Here is a 20,821-nt window from a genome sequence, read left to right on the forward strand (position 1 = left end):
ATACCACTCCCCTGAGCGTAGAAACAGAACGGGTGTGAAAGGGGGTGAAAATAATTGAATACCGCCTAGAAGCTGATTGGCTGGTACTTTATCACCATGCTATTTATCATCTGTCAAGGCTTTGCAATGCGCTAACCCTAGGTAACTGCTATAAGGCTCATTTACAGTTTGATGTAAATCACACTGCATCACACATACAGGGGTTACTTTCACAATCTCCCTGAATGCTTTTTCAAAAGTAGACAAATATGGTACATATTTCAAAACATGTAGTAATCAATGAAGTCCTAAGATGGGAATAATATAATTGAGCAATGTATAGGATAAAGTAAGGGACATAACAAGGCACATGTCCAGTTGTAAGAGCTAATAAGAAGAATGTTTACATAAAACAGAGATCTATTTCTATAGCAATATGAGATGCCATCAGTCTGTACTAGAGGCTTGTAGACAGCTCCTTCTGTGAGAGCATGGGACACAATGTACACATACAGCCTTGTACAGTATGTCATCTAACTCACTGTGGAAGTTTCATACAGCCATGTGCAGAGATGATGAATGGTGTGAGGATAGGAGAGTTCTGCTAGAACTCTGCCCCTCCCTCTCTGCTTCCTCTCCAGTCTCCACTTCCACTCTTGTGGCTGAGCCCATCTTGCAACATCCCAGGGTCTGGTGTCCCTGTACTGCGCTGGCAGTGGGCGGGAGCTGAGGGGGAGAGTTCCCAGCAGCAGGCCGGGCTGCAGCTGCCGCAGACACTCACACAGCGGAGAGGGAGAGACCCGGGCTGCTGCTGCTGCTGCTGCCTACATCCTTATCCCACAGTGTAGGCTGTACATCTATAGATACGACTTGTGGGGATTCACAAAGCGATCTGCCAAGTAAGTATGACGGGGAGTCTCTCAGGGTGACTAGTATTAGCGTGCCTCAGCCAACACTGACATGACTACACGATGTTATATGCGTACACCAGCATCAAATCACGACTACGCGTCGCATACAGCAAGTTATGTGCTGCATGCAATGTCTGGGTCAGTGTATTGGCTTAAGAGCACAGTAAAATGGGGAAGTGTGTGTGTTGCATGTTCCAGTTATTGGAGATGTGACCCATGATGATGGCACTAGTCCCCGGGCACCGTGTCTGTGACTCCTCTGCCTAATGCCCCTCTGCAGTATCTCATGCAATGCACAGTGATGACCCGGCCGGGTGCCGCTATTAGCTGTAACGCCGAGCTGCAAATCACACATGGTACATCACACTTGTGTGCTGAGTGTAGTAGGAGAGAGTGATGTGGGCATAGGCTCCCCTGGCAGACATGGCACGTCTGGGACAATTAGCCAGGCACTGCACTGCCTTATATTAGCTGCTCCAACATCACACTGTACGAGCGTATAGAGAGGGCAGTGTTTCTGTGCTAGCACCAGCTAAGTGTATTACACATGTTACTTAAAGTTTATTAAACCAATAATTAGTAAAATGTTTATTCAGCCGCTTCTCATCGGCTGATCTATGTCCAGCTCTTATGACAGGACCGGTTTTTTAGGCTCCGCTGGCTGTAGTAGTATCCGTGAATGGAGAGTAAAGGCCAAAGACGCCCAGCAGGTGGCGCCCTGCCCTAGCCCTGGGAAACGCCATCTATGTGAGTCTCGCCAACCAGAGGAGAAGCTCAGCCTGAGTCAGAGCAGACTGCAGCTGCTGCCGTCACACTCAGCCCACAGTGTACAAGCATTGTCACTGTAGCCTTATACTGTTCATGATTCTCTTTCAGAGTCTGCTCTCGCATTGGATCCCCCGGCTGAAATCGTCTTATAACGTCTTCGGCACAGCAGGGTTTCATCGCTTGCATTTGGGGCCAGCAGCAAGTAGCATGTTGGAGAGCAGCTGTAAGGTAGTAAAAGAAGGACTTCTGGAGAAGAGGAGTGATGGCTTGCTGCAGCTGTGGAAGAAGAAGAGGTGCATCCTAACCGAGGAAGGTCTTCTTCTCATTCCACCCAAACAGCTGGAGCAGCCTCAGCAGCAAAGCTCCCCTGCTGAACCTGCAAGGATCAAGGAGCTGCACTTCTCCAATATGAAAACGGTAGATTGTGTGGAGAGGAAAGGCAAATATGTGTATTTCACAGTGGTCATGGCAGAGGGGAGGGAGATTGATTTTCGGTGTCCACAAGAGGAGGGCTGGAATGCAGAGATCACATTGCAGATGGTGCAATATAAAAACAGACAAGCCATCCTAGCTGTCAAATCAACAAGGCAAAAACAGCAGCACCTGGTCCAGCAACATGGGCATCGCATCAGGAGCACTTCTAACTCAGCATAGACATAGCCTCATCAGCAGCAGCAGCCTTCCCATCTGATTCCAGGTAAGGCGCTTCAGGTTTGCCGCTGGCACTCATTATGAAACCCTCATTGGCACGGATATATATAGAGCTAGTGAAAATAAAAGACAGCCACTAGGCATGTTGGCCCTTGACCTATTGTTGAAGTAATGATCTAAGGGTCCAAACTCCATCACAAGCTGCTGATTTTACTAATACCCATTTGAGATGGTCAAACTGCTTTATTGTACCATGGAAAATGACAGCTGTAATCACAACAAAAAAGTAGTTTACGTTCAGTCACAGGTTTGGTTTTTGGAGGGAGTCGAACATTTTACTATTGGTGATTTCCATCATAGCAACAGTATACCGTCTTATGTTGGTAAAACGTACAAGTAATTAGAAAAAAATGTACTTACTATGTCTAAATTGATATACCAATGATGTACCATGTTGTAATGTTTTTGGTTTGTTATCTTGCTTACTCAAAACTGGAAAAGCCCACACTCAGCAGAAGGGTATTATGTTCTATCCCCTTAATTCACAGCAGATGTGGGGAAAAAGATGTTTGTGGGATGTTTGATTGCCAAAGTGGATACTGATAGCATCTAAACTAATCTAGGATTACTTTACACTGCTCTTCTGGAATGCATTGGCAGGATACTATACCTTGGGTGCTTGATGGAGTAAAAGCTGCACCTGGGTTTAGTGTTGCTGCTCTTTGTTCTTTCTAATGATACTCTAGCTCTGCTAGTCATGCCACAGCATACTCTACAATCTTCTACTTCTGCCTGGAGGGGAGTCTAACTCCTGCAGAGTACTAATAATAATGTTACTACAGCATGCCAGTACCATTTATTGGAGTGCTGTTGTAAAGATAGCTTATATGGGGCTTATCTTGTACACAGGCTAGAAAACCCTTTTCTATTTCAAATATAGTATATCATTGAACATGCTCTATCAATGAATATAGGTCCGAGTCATAATAAAGAAAATATTGAAAACGCTGTTCACACTTCTGTTTCTAGCAGGAGCAATAGTTGATGCATTAGTTTCTAGAAAATAATCAGTTGTCCAGTGTGCTCCACGGTTTCTCTATATAATGAAAATAACTTTTGATAGACTGATGTCATTAAATGTTTTAGAGCAGTGGTTCTCAATCTCGGTCCTCAGGACCCCACACGGTGCATGTTTTGCAGGTAACCCAGCAAGTGCACAGGTGTATTAATTACTCACTGACACATTTTAAAAGGTCAACAGGTCGAGCTAATTATGTCACTTGTGATTCTGTGAGGAGATCTGCAAAACATGCACCGTGTGGGGTCCTGAGGACCGAGTTTGAGAACCTGTGTTTTAGAGCACAGGTTCTCAAACTCAGTCCTCAGGACCCCAAACAGTTCACATGTTCCAGGTCTCCTCACAGAATTGCAAGTGGAATAATTACCTCCACCTGTGTATCTTTTAGAATGTATCAGAGTTCTGAATACACCTGTGCATCCGCTAGGTCACAGGTTCTCAAACTCGGTCCTAAGGACCCCACACAGTGCATGTTTTGCAGGTCTCCTCACAGAATCACAAGTGAAATAATTAGCTCCACCTGTGGACATTTTAAAATGTGTCAGTGAGTAATTAATACACCTGTGCACTTGCCGGGTTACCTGCAAAACATGCACTGTGTGGGGTACCGAGGACCGAGTTTGAGAACCACTGTGCTAGGTGATCTGGAAAATGTGAACTGTGTGGGGTCTGGAGAACCGAGTTCGAGAACCACTGTTTTTACAATTATTGCAGTAGTAAGGTATTTCTGACTATTTAGTGGAATGAAGAGATCTTGCATGATGTCTTAGGTAATGTACTAATGCTGTTAATGTTCCAATGCTAGAAATTAATGATTTTTATATCACTTTATATGATTTAACACATACCTCCCAACATAACCATCTCCAGGAGGGACAAAATACTCTGCTTCTGGACTTTTCTCCTAATTTATGATTGACTTTTCTCCTAATTTATGATTGCCGGCACCTGTTTTGAACAGGTTAATGGATAAGAAAGGTGTTTCCGCACAGGTGAGTGTAATCATAAATTAAGAGGGAAGTCCAGGAACAGAGCCTCCTGGAGAGGGTGATGTTGGGAGGTATGTTAACATGCTTCTGAAAATAGTAGCACACTTTGGATACATCCACGGAATGAGATGTGACCACCATTTGGTTCCACGCTGTTACTTGGAAAATGTGTAAAATAGGGAAAGTAAGGCTCAGTTCCATAGTGACACTTCTGAAGTTAGAACACGTGATGCCTGCTAATGTCACTGACTGTCCCTTATTGGCTGGTTGAGTATCTTGGAACTTGTAGTCCTGTAATTGTTAGAGTGTTAAAGGGTAATTAAGCACAATGATTCTCCACATTTTACATGTATAACCTAGTGCTGTAAACATTTTTATTAGGCTAGATTGTTGCTTCCCAATGTATAAATGGCTCATTACTGCTACATACATTCTTTGAAATCCTACACAGGGGAGTGGCCGAGCGACTCAATTGATACTTTCCTTATTTATCTTCTTCTGAGATAGAGGAAGTCGTAAACAGTTGCTGGATTGCTGCTATGTTTAACTCTGATTCATGGTATTTGTTAAATATTAGCTCTGTTTTGACTCAGCTTGCGCCTTCATTCTCTGCCACCAAATTGAATGCAGGTCAAACTACAATGTAATGACATCACAGACCTTTACTGTACAAGATAAGGTCTGCATTTTATGGTCTTTTATCTAAGGTAAAATAAAGCCCTGTGCTGTCGTAGTCTATGTGAAATCTGAAATGTTGTGCTGATAACGCCACTCAGCCTAAGGGGTTGTGGGAAAAATGGACAGCTGTAGTCCAATTGGTCACCTACATGTGGCCAGCTTAGACATGTATCCTGTCTCCTGGTACCAACTGGCATGACTGGTCTGTGTGTGTGTGGCTAGCTAATGCTGTGATGAGTTATGAATCTACATGTGTGTCATTGTTTATTAAAATGTGAATACCACACACCTCAAACAAATCAGTTGTACCTAGTCATAGTCATAAAGGTGGCTGATAACTATGATTTATTTAAGAGCAACACTATTAAAAGTCATCACATTAAAACTCTGTGTTGTAATGTGGGAAAAATCTCACTTTAACTTTATGAGATATCTCTACATATTGTTAAAGGTCATTAAGATCCTTTTAAAAGAATAACTACTTTGATAATGATTTATCCAATCTCTCCAATCAGATTAGGTGAAATGAAATGCACATATATGTCTTTTTCCCTGTGCCCAGGCCTGTTTCCCTTTTTCCCTGTGCCCAGGCTCGTTGGAGGGTCCCAGACCTGCCTGCTGCAGGCCCCCGCCCACCCCGCCACACACACACACACTTTCCCATTGTAGAGGGTGCATCGGGTGAAGAGAGGAGTGACTGCCTCTGCAGTAGCCTCTCTCCCCAGCCCAGTGGCTAGCCTACCCTCCAAATCTACGAAGGAGGGGGGCTAGCCACACCTCCCTGTATTGACCACGCCCCTCCCATTACCTGGGTCTGGCACAGCTGTTGGTGTCCCAGCCTAAGATTGCTGTCGAAAAGTTATGTGCTTTTTAGTAAATTAACCCTTTAATGTGAACTACAAAAAAAGACAATATAGCATCTGATAATTATTATGAGCTTAGTAAAAAAAAAATATTTGTTTCAAATAAAGGCATCACTGTAACATCAATAATTTGATTCAAGATTTTATTTTTACCGTTATGAAAAATCACGTTATAATAATTTATTGACAGTTTTATATATATATATATATATATATATATATATCTATATATCTATATATATATATATATATATATATATATATATCTATATATATATATATAAGCAAAAGGTCCACGGCACTCCCAAACCCCTAAGGTGTATAAAAGGAAGATATATAGCCGGTGCCCTCCTCGTGGTTACAGCGGCGCTGTGTCCAATAATATACAAAACAGAGTCAGGCGGCACTCACGGCGTTAGAAATAAGGACAGACAAGAAGTCTGATATGCATCAACGTTTTAATGTCAATTACGGCATTTTCGTCATTTATGGCATTATATATAGTGCCAGCAAATTCTGTTACGCTTTACAATGCTGTGTTTTCATGCACTATAAGCATGGAAGTTAATACATAGATCTATTGAATAGAGGGTCAGATAAACTTGTTTAATTGCTACTTACAGACATTTCTATTTTAAATGTAATTGAGCCGTGCTCCAATTTAGAGCATTACTCATTAGAATACCTGGTTAAACTCTTCCTCTGTTCCCTCTGCACCAGCAGTTCCCAAACTATTTTGTTCTGGGACCTGCTCTAACAACAAATAAATGTATGGGGCCTCAGCGAGTTACCGCAGAACACTGCTGCTGGAAACATCATCACATCATAAAAAGAGCAAATTATTAACATTAATACCCCCTGCATGGAATCAGACATGCTCACATACTCGTTAGATGGTATCTGACATCCACACGTACCCCTTACATGACACCAGATCTGCCTACATGCCTCCCACAGGAGCCCCACCCCAATATAATTAAATCTTCCCTAATATCATATAAGCCTGTTTATGCCTGCTAACACTTACTGTTTTGGCTGGACTTAAATGCTGGAACTGGATTTGGATACTGGAGCCTGCTGCCTGAGACTGCACAATGGGGTGAAAGGGCACACTTTCCTCTTCCTGTTGTTCTATTGTAGTATTCCCAAAAGGCTGTTTTGGCAGGGCACCATGCCGTGCCCATTTTGTATTTGTTCAAATACACCCTGCCTGTTTTTTTTTAAGAGCTATACTGTGCCCCGAACTTCTCTGGGAGACAACACATTGGGAGCCACCACAGACCATCTAAAGAAGGGTGGAGCAAAAGGCCAGATGCCAGCCACAAATCAGTCCCCAGGAGGTGCACACCAATAACAGAAGATGACAGAGGACCCAGGTTTTCCACTTAATACTCTTGCTGTGCCTTTACTGTGTCCAAATCATTCCTCCCTAGCATCACGTGACCATGCAGCGCATCTTGGCCACTCGGAAGACAGATCATGCGACCCCATCACAAACTGGTTGCAACCAAGTTTGAACCACTGTTCTATTCAGTAGATCTGTATATTACATCTTACAGCACATCATATCAAAATAATCTGATTCTCTGATAAATAGAATACTCTGATGTTTTTAGTCTATATAAGACATATTACTAAAACGATACTTATATTTTTGTTTTACCATTCCTAAGGAAGACTGCACAACTCCAGTCTTTAAACACTTATAACAGGTTCAACACAATTAAACTGGTTGTCAAAAATATTGTGCTACTGATGTAAGCACTTGGCAACCTGACCTGTGACTTATGGGACCTTGAAGTCTGGGCTTGTACAGCTTTAAATTCAAATGCATAGTTACCATGCATACTTCATTCCTAGATACAGTTCCATGTTTTAAATATGTATCCCAAGTAAAGTCCCTATATTTATAATTTGATTACAGCTTCTTCTGATCAACAACATTGTCCCTGGTAATTGTTTGCAACAGGCACCTCGATAATTTAAAGGGAAATAATAATGGAAATTGTACATTCGAGTTAAATTAAATGTAAAATAAATAATTAAAGAAATAATAATATATGTTCCTAGCCTGGAATTATAATTGTATCTGCCAAATTCTTTTTTATTTTGGGATGAATTCTGAAATATTTACTAATACTGCTTTCACATCTCCAATGCCGGATCCTACCCGGGAATTGGAAACGGGTCCTTCCCAGGTGGGATCCGGCATTGGAGGCTGGCTGCTGGCTTCCCGACCCGGCAATATGCCGGGTCGGTTGCCATAGCGGCGGGGGCGGAGGTGGCGCTGGGAGATGTGCTCATCTCCGCGCCGCCTCTCCCTTTGCTGTGAATGGGTACCGGGTCGCACTGTACCTGACCCGGTATTCAACCCGGGAATAACCCTTCTTATTACCCAGGTTGAATAAACGGGTTAGGCGACCCGGGAATTCGGACATGGCCCTTTCACATAGCACACTGACCCGTGTCGACTCGGCAATATCCCGGGTCGATACCGGGTTATTTGTGCGATATGAAAGGGGTATAATCTACTTGTTTATTAGTGCATTCTGTATTTTTGTTTTACAACAGATGTGATTGAGATTTTCACTGTAAAAATACTGTAACATCCCCTGTTACTGAGGATAGACCAGACCAACATTCATACAACATCCAACTAGATGGTTGGTTGGAATGAAAATCTGGTAATGCATGGGAATGCGCCCAAATGCCAGAAAACAGGCAAAAACAAGAGTTCAGTTGGTTGGTTGAATCTGTTTGATTTAAACAATTTGTCTGAGTGACAACTTTTGTCAGTTTTCCAGGAAATCAAGTTGCTGCCTGGCATTATTCCAACCAACTAGTTGGATGGTTGGATGAAAGCCAGCATAGTGTATGGCCAATTTAAGGCCTGTATGTTTTCCATCCTGCTGTAATACCCTCATAGTGTTACGCACACCAGTGCTAACAGGAGTATACCGGTGTATGAACAGAGAGGGAAGCGAAGCAAACGAACTCACAGACAGTATAACATAACATACACAGGAGGTGATGGAATAACTAATAAACACAAAGTGAACGGAGAAGCCCAAAGGCTCAGGAATTGGGTGTCTCCCTAGTGTCAGGAATGCTCAGATGGAATAGAGCAGACAATGAAGCGATGTGTAGTGATTTAACATGTGGAGCACCTGAAATGATGTTGCTAAGAGCAACAGAAAAAACCCCAAAGGGTTACCAACGGGTGTGGGAATAAACTCCTTGGTCAGAGATAGAAATATAGACACAAGGAGAGTATCCACAATCCTAACCCCCACTTGCAGGGCACAGGTTCAGCTTACTGCCACTAAACTGACACCTGGACGCCCTGCACAGTGAGGGAGGATTAAGCAAGCAGGTCTGAGAGTACAGCCGCAAACCTGCTGGGTTCACAGAATAGCAAAAGAACCCCAGCAGGTCAAACAACTGACTCCAGTCTTACTGCTGGGTCTGGATTGGCAGAATGAAGTACCGAATCCCAAGGCCTGTTCGCAGTAAGCAACAAGTAAATACAAAGTCACACAGTACTAGCTAACTCTCTGGAACTGACTAACAAACAAAGATTCAGCAGCATTTGCCTAGCCTGAGAGGATGGTTTATATAGCAGGTGCTGTCCACGCCCCACTCAGACCTCACAGACTGTGAGCACAAAACCAGCGCCGGATTCCCTGCCGTGCACAGAGCCTGTAACCACTACACAGTAAAAACCCGGACCGGAGTATCAGCTGCGCTCAGGTTACTTCGCTAACACTTGCCTCCCGGTTGCCATGGCAACGTGGCAGCACAGAGCAGGAGATCCTAACAGTACCCCCCCTCTGACGAGGGGTCAAAGAACCCCTACCACCGGGTTTATCGAGGAACTGCGAGAAGAAAGAGCGTATCAGTCTGAAGGCATGAAGATCACAACTGCGCACCCACGACCACTCCTCCGGGCCATACCCCTTCCAGTGCACCAAAAATTACAGCCGACCCCGAACCATCTTGGAGTCAAGAACCCTTTCAACCACAAACTCCCTCTGACCCCGTATCAGAAGAGGAGAAGGTCTTCCACTGAAAGAAGGATTACTAACCGCCAGTTTTAAAAGGGAACAATGAAATGTTTTTTATTGATACCCAATGAACGGGGCAGATCTAACTGAAATGCCACTGGATTGATAACCCTGGTGATCTTATAAGGGCCGATGAACCGGGGGCCAAACTTATGAGATGGCTGTCTCAACTTCAAATTCTTGGTGGACAACCAGACGAAGTCTCCTAATTTGAAGCTGCAGGGTCTTCTCCGCTTATCAAAAACCCTTTTGGTCACTAATGACACAGACACAAGGGCTTTCTTCACTTTCCTCCAAATACCCCTAAGGACCGAAACAACAGAGGAACCACCAGGCGTGGAATCCAAGGGGTCAAAAGAATTGGCCTTAGGATGATGCCCATACACACAAAGGAAGGGAGAGATCCCTGTAGCAGAGTGAGCCGCGTTGTTATAGGCAAATTCCGCCATGGACAGATGAGAAACCCAGTCAGTATGACACTTGGAGACATAACACCTGAGGAACTGCTCCAAGGACTGGTTCACCCTCTCAGTCTGCCCATTAGACTGTGGATGGTAGCCTGACGACAAGCTCACAGAAATCTGGAGATCAGAACAAAATGCCCTCCAGAATTTGGCCACAAACTGGGATCCACGGTCAGAGACCACATCAAGTGGCAACCCATGGAGGCGCACAACATGCTGCATAAATAACTCAGACAGGCGTCTGGCCGATGGCAACCCAACCAGTGGAACGAAATGCGCCATCTTCGAAAACCTGTCAACGACAACCCAAATGGCTGTCATCCCCGAGGATTTGGGCAAGTCCACCACAAAATCCATGGAAATGTGGGTCCATGGCTTAGACGGAATAGAGAGTGGATGTAATGGGCCGACAGGAACCCCTCTAGGAGTTTTATTTCGGGCACAAACGTCACATGCCCGAACCCACTGATCCACATCCCTAGCCACCGAGGGCCACCACACCGCCCTAGACAGCAACTCCCGAGTTCTGGCAATACCCGGATGCCCTGCCGACCTCTTGGCATGGAATTCCAGGAACACTCGCTGTCTTAACCTAGGAGGCACAAACAAGAGACCTACCGGAAGGTCTGGAGGAGCCTGCTCCCGTGCTCTAAGGACTAATGACAAGAGGTCCTGGGTAATGCCCACTTTAATACATGATGGGGACACAATGGGCAATGGCTCCTCGGTGGTCTCTTGAACTGGAGCAAAACTCCGCGAGAGCGCATCAGCCTTGATGTTTTTTGACCCAGGGCGATATGTTATCAAAAAACTAAAGCGAGCAAAAAACAAAGCCCATCGTGCCTGCCTGGCATTGAGCCGCTTCGCTGACTCTAAATATGCCAGATTCTTATGGTCGGTGAGAATTGAGACCACAAACTTAGCCCCCTCAAGCCAGTGTCTCCACTCCCCGAGTGCTTACTTTATAGCCAACAATTCCCGGTTACCCACATCATAATTCATCTCGGCAGACGAAAATTTACGGGAAAAGTAAGCACAGGGATGAAGGTGATTATCAGACACCCCCATCTGAGAGAGCACTGCCCCAATACCTATCTCAGAGGCATCCACTTCTACCACAAAAGGACGCTCTGGATCTGGGTGTCGCAGCACCTTGGCCGAGACAAATGCCCTTTTGAGACGGGCAAAGGCCGCTTTGGCCTCTCAAGACCAGTGAGCAACATCCGCCCCTTTCTTAGTGAGTGCCACCAAGGGGGCCACTATAGACGAAAATCCAGCGATAAACCGTCTATATAAATTCGCAAAGCCCAGAAAACGCTGAAGCGCCTTCAAACTAGTGGGCTGCACCCAATCCAGGACTGCCTGTACCTTAGAACCCTCCATTTGGAAACCTTCTGAGGAGATAATATACCCGAGAAATGCGATTTGCTGGACTTCAAACTCGCACTTCTCCAGCTTCGCCCCAAGCTGGTGGTCTCTGAGTTTCTGGAGGACTAAGCGTACATGCTTCCGATGTTCCTCCAGGGAATGAGAGAAGATTAGGATGTCATCTAGATAAACAACTAAGAATCTATCCAAATATTCCCTGAGCACATCGTTCATGAATTCCTGGAAGACTGCCGGGGCATTAGAGAGCCCAAAAGGCATCACCAAATATTCGTAATGCCCTGAGTGGGTATTAAAGGCAGTCTTCCATTCACCCCCCTCTCTTATTCGGATTAGATTGTAAGCACCGCGTAGGTCAATCTTAGAAAAAATGGTGGCAGTACGAAGCTGGTCAAACAAAACCGAAATGAGAGGCAGTGGGTACGAGTTTTTAATCGTGATACGGTTCAATTCCCTGAAGTCGATGCAGGGTCGCAACGAACCGTCCTTTTTACCCACGAAAAAGAACCCCGACCCAACTGGGGACTGTGAGGGTCTGATAAATCCCTTAGCCAAGTTCTCCTGAATGTACTCTGCCATAGCCTGAGTCTCAGGACGTGACAGGGAGTACAACCTGCTCTTGGGAAGCTTAGCATCCGGCAACAAATCAATGGCACAGTCATAGGGGCGATGGGGAGGTAGTACCTCCGCAACTTTTTTGGAGAACACATCCGCAAAATCTGCATAACATCCTGGCAATCCTGGCAAACTTAGCTGCGAGAGCCTGACTGGAAGGCTCAAGCAACTCCTGAAACAATCACTACCCCAACTAAGAATCTCCCCAGAGACCCAGTCAAATTGAGGGTTATGGGCCCTTAACCAGGGTAACCCCAAAACCAATGGGGCAAAAGAACAGACAGTCACATAAAAAGACAATTTTTCAGAGTGTGTGGCTCCAATAAACAAAGGAATTTGGCTGGTGCAGGAGGTAATTTTACCCTGGGACAATGGTTCCCCGTTTAACCCACAGATCTCAATCTCTGATGCCAAAGGTACTGAGGGAACAGAGTGTTCCAGGGCGAATTGACGGTCCATGAAAACCCCGTCGGCCCCACTGTCAACAAAGGCCTCAGTCTTGACAGTTTGACCGAGGATCTCCAAAGTCACCGGAATGAGAAAAGTCTTTTTAGGAAATTCTGACTTCTGGCCTGACAGGATATTTCCCATCACCCTCAGGCCCTGAAGTTTTCCGGTTTTTCTGGGCATGATACTACAACATGACCTTTATTCCCACAGTACAAACACAAACCCTGCTGTCTCCTCCGCGTCTTCTCACGCGAGGAGAGGCGGGTAGCCCCAATCTGCATAGGCTCCTCGGAATATTCCTCAGAGTCTGAGGTTCCCTTGGGAAAAAAGGAAACTGCGGTCTCCCTTTCAAGCCTACGCTCTCTCAGCCGTCTATCCACCCGGATGGATAACTGCATGAGCTGATCTAAGCTATCAGGCGAAGGATATTGTACCAGTTGGTCCTTTATCTGGTCAGAAAGGCCCCTTCGGTACTGGTTTCTCAGGGCTGGGTCATTCCACTGGGTATCATGAGCCAACCTCCGAAACTCCGTACTATAAACCTCAGCTGGCCGTCGCCCTTGCTTAAGAACCGTAATCTGAGCCTCGGCTGAAGCCATCTTGTCAGGGTCATCATACAAAATGTCCAGTGCCGTAAAAAAAGCATCAACACTTTTAAGCGATGGACAGTCAGGCTGTAACCCATATGCCCAGACCTGTGGGTCTCTTTGTAGCAAGGAAATCACCATGCCCACCCGCTGAATCTCCGACCCAGAAGACTGGGGCCTAAGCCTGAAATATAGCTTACAGCTCTCCTTGAAACAAAAGAACTGCGAGCGATCTCCAGAAAAACGATCCGGGAGATTTACTTTCGGCTCCTTAACCCCTGAACTTGCCGCTGCTGCTGCGGGAGCTCCGCTAGCGGCCTGCGGGGTGTTCATTTTAATGGACATCTCATTAAATTGTCTAGTCAGGACCTGCACCTGATCGACCACCTGTTGCAAAGTATTTTGAGGGGTATGCTCCATATTCCCACAAAATTTCAACAGGAGTAAGGCTGCTGAATATGTTACGCACACCAGTGCTAACAGGAGTATACCGGTGTATGAACAGAGAGGGAATCGAAGCAAACGAACTCACAGACAGTATAACATAACATACACAGGAGGTGATGGAATAACTAATAAACACAAAGTGAACGGAGAAGCCCAAAGGCTCAGGAATTGGGTGTCTCCCTAGTGCCAGGAATGCTCAGATGGAATAGAGCGGACAATGAAGCGATGTGTAGTGATTTAACATGTGGAGCACCTGAAATGATGTTGCTAAGAGCAACAGAAAAACCCCCAAAGGGTTACCAACGGGTGTGGGAATAAACTCCTTGGTCAGAGATAGAAATATAGACACAAGGAGAGTATCCACAATCCTAACCCCCACTTGCAGGGCACAGGTTCAGCTTACTGCCACTAAACTGACACCTGGACGCCCTGCACAGTGAGGGAGGATTAAGCAAGCAGGTCTGAGAGTACAGCCGCAAACCTGCTGGGTTCACAGAATAGCAAAAGAACCCCAGCAGGTCAAACAACTGACTCCAGTCTTACTGCTAGGTCCGGATTGGCAGAATGAAGTACCGAATCCCAAGGTCTATTCGCAGTAAGCAACAAGTAAATACAAAGTCACACAGTACTAGCTAACTCTCTGGAACTGACTAACAAACAAAGATTCAGCAGCATTTGCCTAGCCTGAGAGGATGGTTTATATAGCAAGTGCTGTCCACGCCCCACTCAGACCTCACAGACTGTGAGCACAAAACCAGCGCCGGATTCCCTGCCGTGCACAGAGCCTGTAACCACTACACAGTAAAAACCCGGACCGGAGTATCCGCTGCGCTCAGGTTACTTCGCTAACACTTGCCTCCCGGTTGCCATGGCGACGTGGCAGCACAGAGCAGGAGATCCTAACACATAGTATGGAATTTTTACCAGACTTGGCCTAAACTGCTACATCTGAAGACATTTAAACTCTTAAGGGGGGTACTCACGGAGAGATCCATGCTTAAAATCTAAGCAATATGACTAGATTGCTTAGATTTTAAGCATAGATCACTCGTGTGTACCCCCTACAGCGATAGCGATGCGCAGCCCCGCGCATCGCTATCGCTGGTGCTAGATTGGCCTGCCATGCAGGCCAATCTAGCACAACGCTCATTTCACCCGCTTGGTGAAATGAGCGCCGCCCCCCCCCCCCCCCCCGCACGCTCAGCACACATCGCGCTGTGCTGAGCAGCAGGAGAGATGTGTGCTGAGAGGTTCGCTCAGCACACATCTCTCCCGTGTATAGGGCCCCTTAAACTGCTGCTTTCTAATTTCTCTGCAGTTTACTGCTTGTCCCATCTCCCTCCTATTTATATTTCCCAGTGCACCTCAATATACCTGCACAATATACCATCATAGTTACTCTTATTGACTTCCTCTCTTCTACTCTCTAAGCTATTCTTCTGCCTGTTTTTTTTACTAACTCCTCCTTACTATTTCCTTCCTTACCTGGATGCACTGAAGTCCTGAACCCACCACACTCGCCAACCCACACAAGTAAATCTCTTCTCATGACTGCTGGCAACATTGCAACAAATCCAGGGTACTTCTCAATCTCTTTAACCAAGGTCCTCTCTCTGCTTTAAATCTTCCCATCTACACTGAGCTTGCAACCCCTACAACCTTATTCATATCTTTGTTCTCCACCTTTAAAGCACAGCCTTTGTCTCTCCTCTCTCACCCCATTCCATCAAAGCTAGGCACAGATTTTGTTCAGAGAAAAAGTGTTGAGTTGGGAGATACAGTATGTAGCATTGACCTTTCCCTTGACAAGCAAACCTACATCACTTCTCTAATAGTTAGTTCTCTGAGAGAATCCCTTTTTGCCAGTTTCTACATGTTTCTACTAACAGGCATGCACTCATTTTACCAATCCTAATAAACCATCTCTATACCCACCTTCTCTCTCCAACAAAAACATAATCTCTCTTTTCACCTTTGCTTCAGCTGAGCTTAAGTAGATTTTCTACAATCGTCCAACCCACTTTCTTTCCTCATTATATCTACATCACTGTTTTAATACTACGTAATACTCGCCATGTCCAAAAATGTATCTTATCTCATGTTCCATTCTTTCAAAAGGAACTCTCCCACACTGTAAACAATGTCACCATTCCATCAATCTCCAAGCCAGCTACCTATGTGCAATATTTACTTCTTTCATCGCCTACACTTGTCACATCATATTGCTTCAGTTTATGAAACATACCCAGAATATGCTTCTTTCTTACACTAGATGCAACTAAAACTTGAATCAATCTACTACATTGTTTTCTCCTGCCTTGACTATGACAGCCTTCTTCTAGACAATATAGCTCTCATACCTCTGTTCCATGTAATTCTATCTTAAACGCTATTGCAAGACACTATAACTCCTAATGCCTTCCAGAATACGGTTCAAAATACCAATTCTAATCTACAAAGTCCTCAACAATTCAAGGCTTATTACATTCACACTCCCATCTTCTAATACACATTAACTTGATCTACCTCGGACATTTCTCTTCTTCCACCTGTAGGACCTCTCACTTTCTACTACTCAGGGAATACACTATCATGTGTTATCAATGATCGTGTTATGATTCTTTCCCTTCCTCCAGAGCTTTAAATGACCCCTGAACACCAACCCGCCCACTACATTCTCCATCCTAACACTGGACATAGATATCCTGCTGTACCAAACTCCAACCTGAGGCATACTTTCTCCCAAGTTGTACCTCTATTACCTGTAGATTTATGCTGGACCTATTGCACTCTAATTTCTCTAACGTCCTAAGTGGATGCTGGGGACTCCGTAAGGACCATGGGGAATAGCGGCTCCGCAGGAGACTGGGCACAAAGTAAAAGCTTTAGGACTACCTGGTGTGCACTGGCTCCTCCCCCTATGACCCTCCTCCAAGCCTCAGTTAGATTTTTGTGCCCGAACGAGAAGGGTGCACACTAGGTGGCTCTCCTGAGCTGCTTAGTGAAAAGTTTAGTTTTAGGTTTTTTATTTTCAGTGAGACCTGCTGGCAACAGGCTCACTGCACCAAGGGACTAAGGGGAGAAGAAGCGAACTCACCTGCGTGCAGAGTGGATTGGGCTTCTTAGGCTACTGGACATTAGCTCCAGAGGGACGATCACAGGCCCAGCCATGGATGGGTCCCAGAGCCGCGCCGCCGGCCCCCTTACAGAGCCAGAAGACTGAAGAGGTCCGGGAAAACGGCGGCAGAAGACGTCCTGTCTTCAATAAGGTAGCGCACAGCACCGCAGCTGTGCGCCATTGCTCTCAGCACACTTCACACTCCGGTCACTGAGGGTGCAGGGCGCTGGGGGGGGGGCGCCCTGAGACGCAATAAAAACACCTTAGATGGCTAAAAATACATCACATATAGCTCCTGGGCTATATGGATGCATTTAACCCCTGCCAGTTTTTCCTTAAAAAAGCGGGAGAAAGGCCGCCGAGAAGGGGGCGGAGCCTATCTCCTCAGCACACAAGCGCCATTTTCCCTCACAGCTCCGTTGGAGGGAAGCTCCCTGACTCTCCCCTGCAGTCCTGCACTACAGAAACAGGGTAAAACGAGAGGGGGGGCACTAAATTTGGCAGATTAATAATACAGCAGCTATATAAGGGAAAAACACTTATATAAGGTTATCCCTGTATATATATAGCGCTCTGGTGTGTGCTGGCAAACTCTCCCTCTGTCTCCCCAAAGGGCTAGTGGGGTCCTGTCCTCTATCAGAGCATTCCCTGTGTGTGTGCTGTGTGTCGGTACGTTGTGTCGACATGTATGAGGAGGAAAATGGTATGGAGGCGGAGCAATTGCCTGTAATAGTGATGTCACCCCCTAGGGAGTCGACACCTGACTGGATGGTCGTATGGAAGGAATTACGTGATAGCGTCAGCACTTTACAAAAAACGGTTGACAACATGAGACAGCCGGAAAAACAGTTAATACCTGTCCAGGCGTCTCAAACACCGTCAGGGGCTCTAAAGCGCCCGTTACCTCAGATGGTCGACACAGACCCAGACACGGACACTGACTCCAGTATCGACGGTGAGGAAACAAACGTATTTTCCAGTAGGGCCACACGTTACATGATCACGGCAATGAAGGAGGTTTTGAACATTTCTGATACTACAAGTACCACAAAAAAGGGTATTATGTGGGGTGTGAAAAAACTACCCGTAGTTTTTCCTGAATCAGATGAATTAAATGAGGTGTGTGATGAAGCGTGGGTTTCCCCCGATAAAAAACTGCTAATTTCTAAAAAATTATTGCCATTATACCCTTTCCCGCCAGAGGTTAGGGCGCGTTGGGAAACACCCCCTAGGGTAGATAAGGCGCTCACACGCTTATCAAAACAAGTGGCGTTACCGTCTCCGGATACGGCCGCCCTCAAGGAGCCAGCTGATAGAAAGCTGGAAAATATCCTAAAAAGTATATACACACATACTGGTATTATACTGAGACCAGCAATCGCCTCAGCCTGGATGTGCAGTGCTGGGGTGGCTTGGTCGGATTCCCTGACTGAAAATATTGATACCCTGGACAGGGACAGTATATTATTGACTATAGAGCATTTAAAGGATGCATTTCTATATATGCGAGATGCACAGAGGGATATTTGCACTCTGGCATCAAGAGTAAGTGCGCTGTCCATTTCTGCCAAAAGAGGGTTATGGACGCCACAGTGGTCAGGTGATGCGGATTCCAAACGGCATATGGAAGTATTGCCGTATAAAGGGGAGGAGTTATTTGGGGTCGGTCTATCGGACCTGGTTGCCACGGCAACGGCTGGGAAATCCACCTTTTTACCCCAGGTCACCTCTCAGCAGAAAAAGACACCGTCTTTTCAGGCTCAGTCCTTTCGTCCCCATAAGGGCAAGCGGGCAAAAGGCCACTCATATCTGCCCCGGGGCGGAGGAAGGGGAAAAAGACTGCAGCAGGCAGCCTCTTCCCAGGAACAGTAGCCCTCCCCCGCTTCTGCCAAGTCCTCAGCATGACGCTGGGGCCTTACAAGCGGACTCAGGTACGGTGGGGGGTCGTCTCAAGAATTTCAGCGCGCAGTGGGCTCACTCGCAAGTGGACCCCTGGATCCTGCAGGTAGTATCTCAGGGGTACAAATTGGAATTCGAGACGTCTCCCCCTCGCCGGTTCCTGAAGTCTGCTTTACCAACGTCTCCCTCCGACAGGGAGGCGGTATTGGAAGCCATTCACAAGCTGTATTCCCAGCAGGTGATAATCAAGGTACCCCTCCTACAACAGGGAAAGGGGTATTATTCCACGCTGTTTGTGGTACCGAAGCCGGACGGCTCGATGAGACCTATTTTAAATCTGAAATCCTTGAACACTTACATACAAAGGTTCAAATTCAAGATGGAGTCACTCAGAGCAGTGATAGCGAACCTGGAAGAAGGGGACTATATGGTGTCTCTGGACATCAAGGATGCTTACCTCCATGTCCCAATTTGCCCTTCTCACCAAGGGTACCTCAGGTTTGTGGTACAGAACTGTCACTATCAGTTTCAGACGCTGCCGTTTGGATTGTCCACGGCACCCCGGGTCTTTACCAAGGTAATGGCCGAAATGATGATTCTTCTTCGAAGAAAAGGCGTCTTAATTATCCCTTACTTGGACGATCTCCTGATAAGGGCAAGGTCCAGGGAACAGTTAGAGGTCGGAGTAGCACTATCTCAAGTAGTGCTACGACAGCACGGGTGGATTCTAAATATTCCAAAATCGCAGCTGATTCCGACGACACGTCTGCTGTTCCTAGGGATGATTCTGGACACAGTCCAGAAAAAGGTGTTTCTCCCGGAGGAGAAAGCCAGGGAGTTATCCGAGCTAGTCAGGAACCTCCTAAAACCAGGCCAAGTGTCAGTGCATCAATGCACAAGGGTCCTGGGAAAAATGGTGGCTTCTTACGAAGCGATTCCATTCGGCAGATTCCACGCAAGAACTTTTCAGTGGGATCTGCTGGACAAATGGTCCGGATCGCATCTTCAGATGCATCAGTGGATAACCCTGTCTCCAAGGACAAGGGTGTCTCTCCTGTGGTGGTTGCAGAGTGCTCATCTTCTAGAGGGCCGCAGATTCGGCATTCAGGACTGGGTCCTGGTGACCACGGATGCCAGCCTGAGAGGCTGGGGAGCAGTCACACAGGGAAGAAATTTCCAGGGCATGTGGTCAAGCCTGGAGACATCACTTCACATAAATATCCTGGAGCTAAGAGCCATCTACAATGCTCTGAGCCTAGCAAGACCTCTGCTTCAAGGTCAGCCGGTACTGATCCAGTCGGACAACATCACGGCAGTCGCCCATGTAAACAGACAGGGCGGCACAAGAAGCAGGAGGGCAATGACAGAAGTTGCAAGGATTCTTCGCTGGGCAGAAAATCATGTGATAGCACTGTCAGCAGTGTTCATTCCGGGTGTGAACAACTGGGAAGCAGACTTCCTCAGCAGACACGACCTCCACCCGGGGGAGTGGGGACTTCACCCAGAAGTATTCCACATGATTGTCAACCATTGGGAAAAACCAAAGGTGGACATGATGGCGTCCCGCCTCAACAAAAAACTAGACAGATATTGCGCCAGGTCAAGGGACCCTCAGGCAATAGCTGTGGACGCTCTGGTAACACCATGGGTGTACCAGTCAGTGTATGTGTTCCCTCCTCTGCCTCTCATACCCAAGGTACTGAGGATCATAAGAAGGAGAGGAGTAAGGACTATACTCGTGGCTCCGGATTGGCCAAGAAGGACTTGGTACCCGGAACTCCAAGAGATGCTCACAGAGGACCCGTGGCCTCTACCTCTAAGAAAGGACCTGCTCCAGCAGGGACCCTGTCTCTTCCAAGACTTACCGCGGCTGC

General features: G+C 46.3%; 1 protein-coding gene across 1 annotated transcript in view; it reads left to right on the forward strand.

Moving 5' to 3' along the window:
- Positions 1 to 585: 585 nt before the first annotated feature.
- The window catches only part of PHLDA1 (pleckstrin homology like domain family A member 1), a 28,292-nt gene continuing 8,056 nt past the window's right edge, over positions 586 to 20,821 (forward strand). The window contains exons 1-2 of the mRNA XM_063927432.1: positions 586 to 878; positions 1,767 to 2,355. Of these exons, the coding sequence (XP_063783502.1) occupies positions 1,866 to 2,312 (447 nt within the window). The 5' untranslated portion in view covers positions 586 to 878; positions 1,767 to 1,865 and the 3' untranslated portion in view covers positions 2,313 to 2,355. The remainder of the gene's footprint in view (positions 879 to 1,766; positions 2,356 to 20,821) is intronic.

The sequence above is a fragment of the Pseudophryne corroboree genome, chromosome 6 (assembly GCF_028390025.1).
Source record: "Pseudophryne corroboree isolate aPseCor3 chromosome 6, aPseCor3.hap2, whole genome shotgun sequence".
NCBI lineage: Eukaryota > Metazoa > Chordata > Amphibia > Anura > Myobatrachidae > Pseudophryne > Pseudophryne corroboree.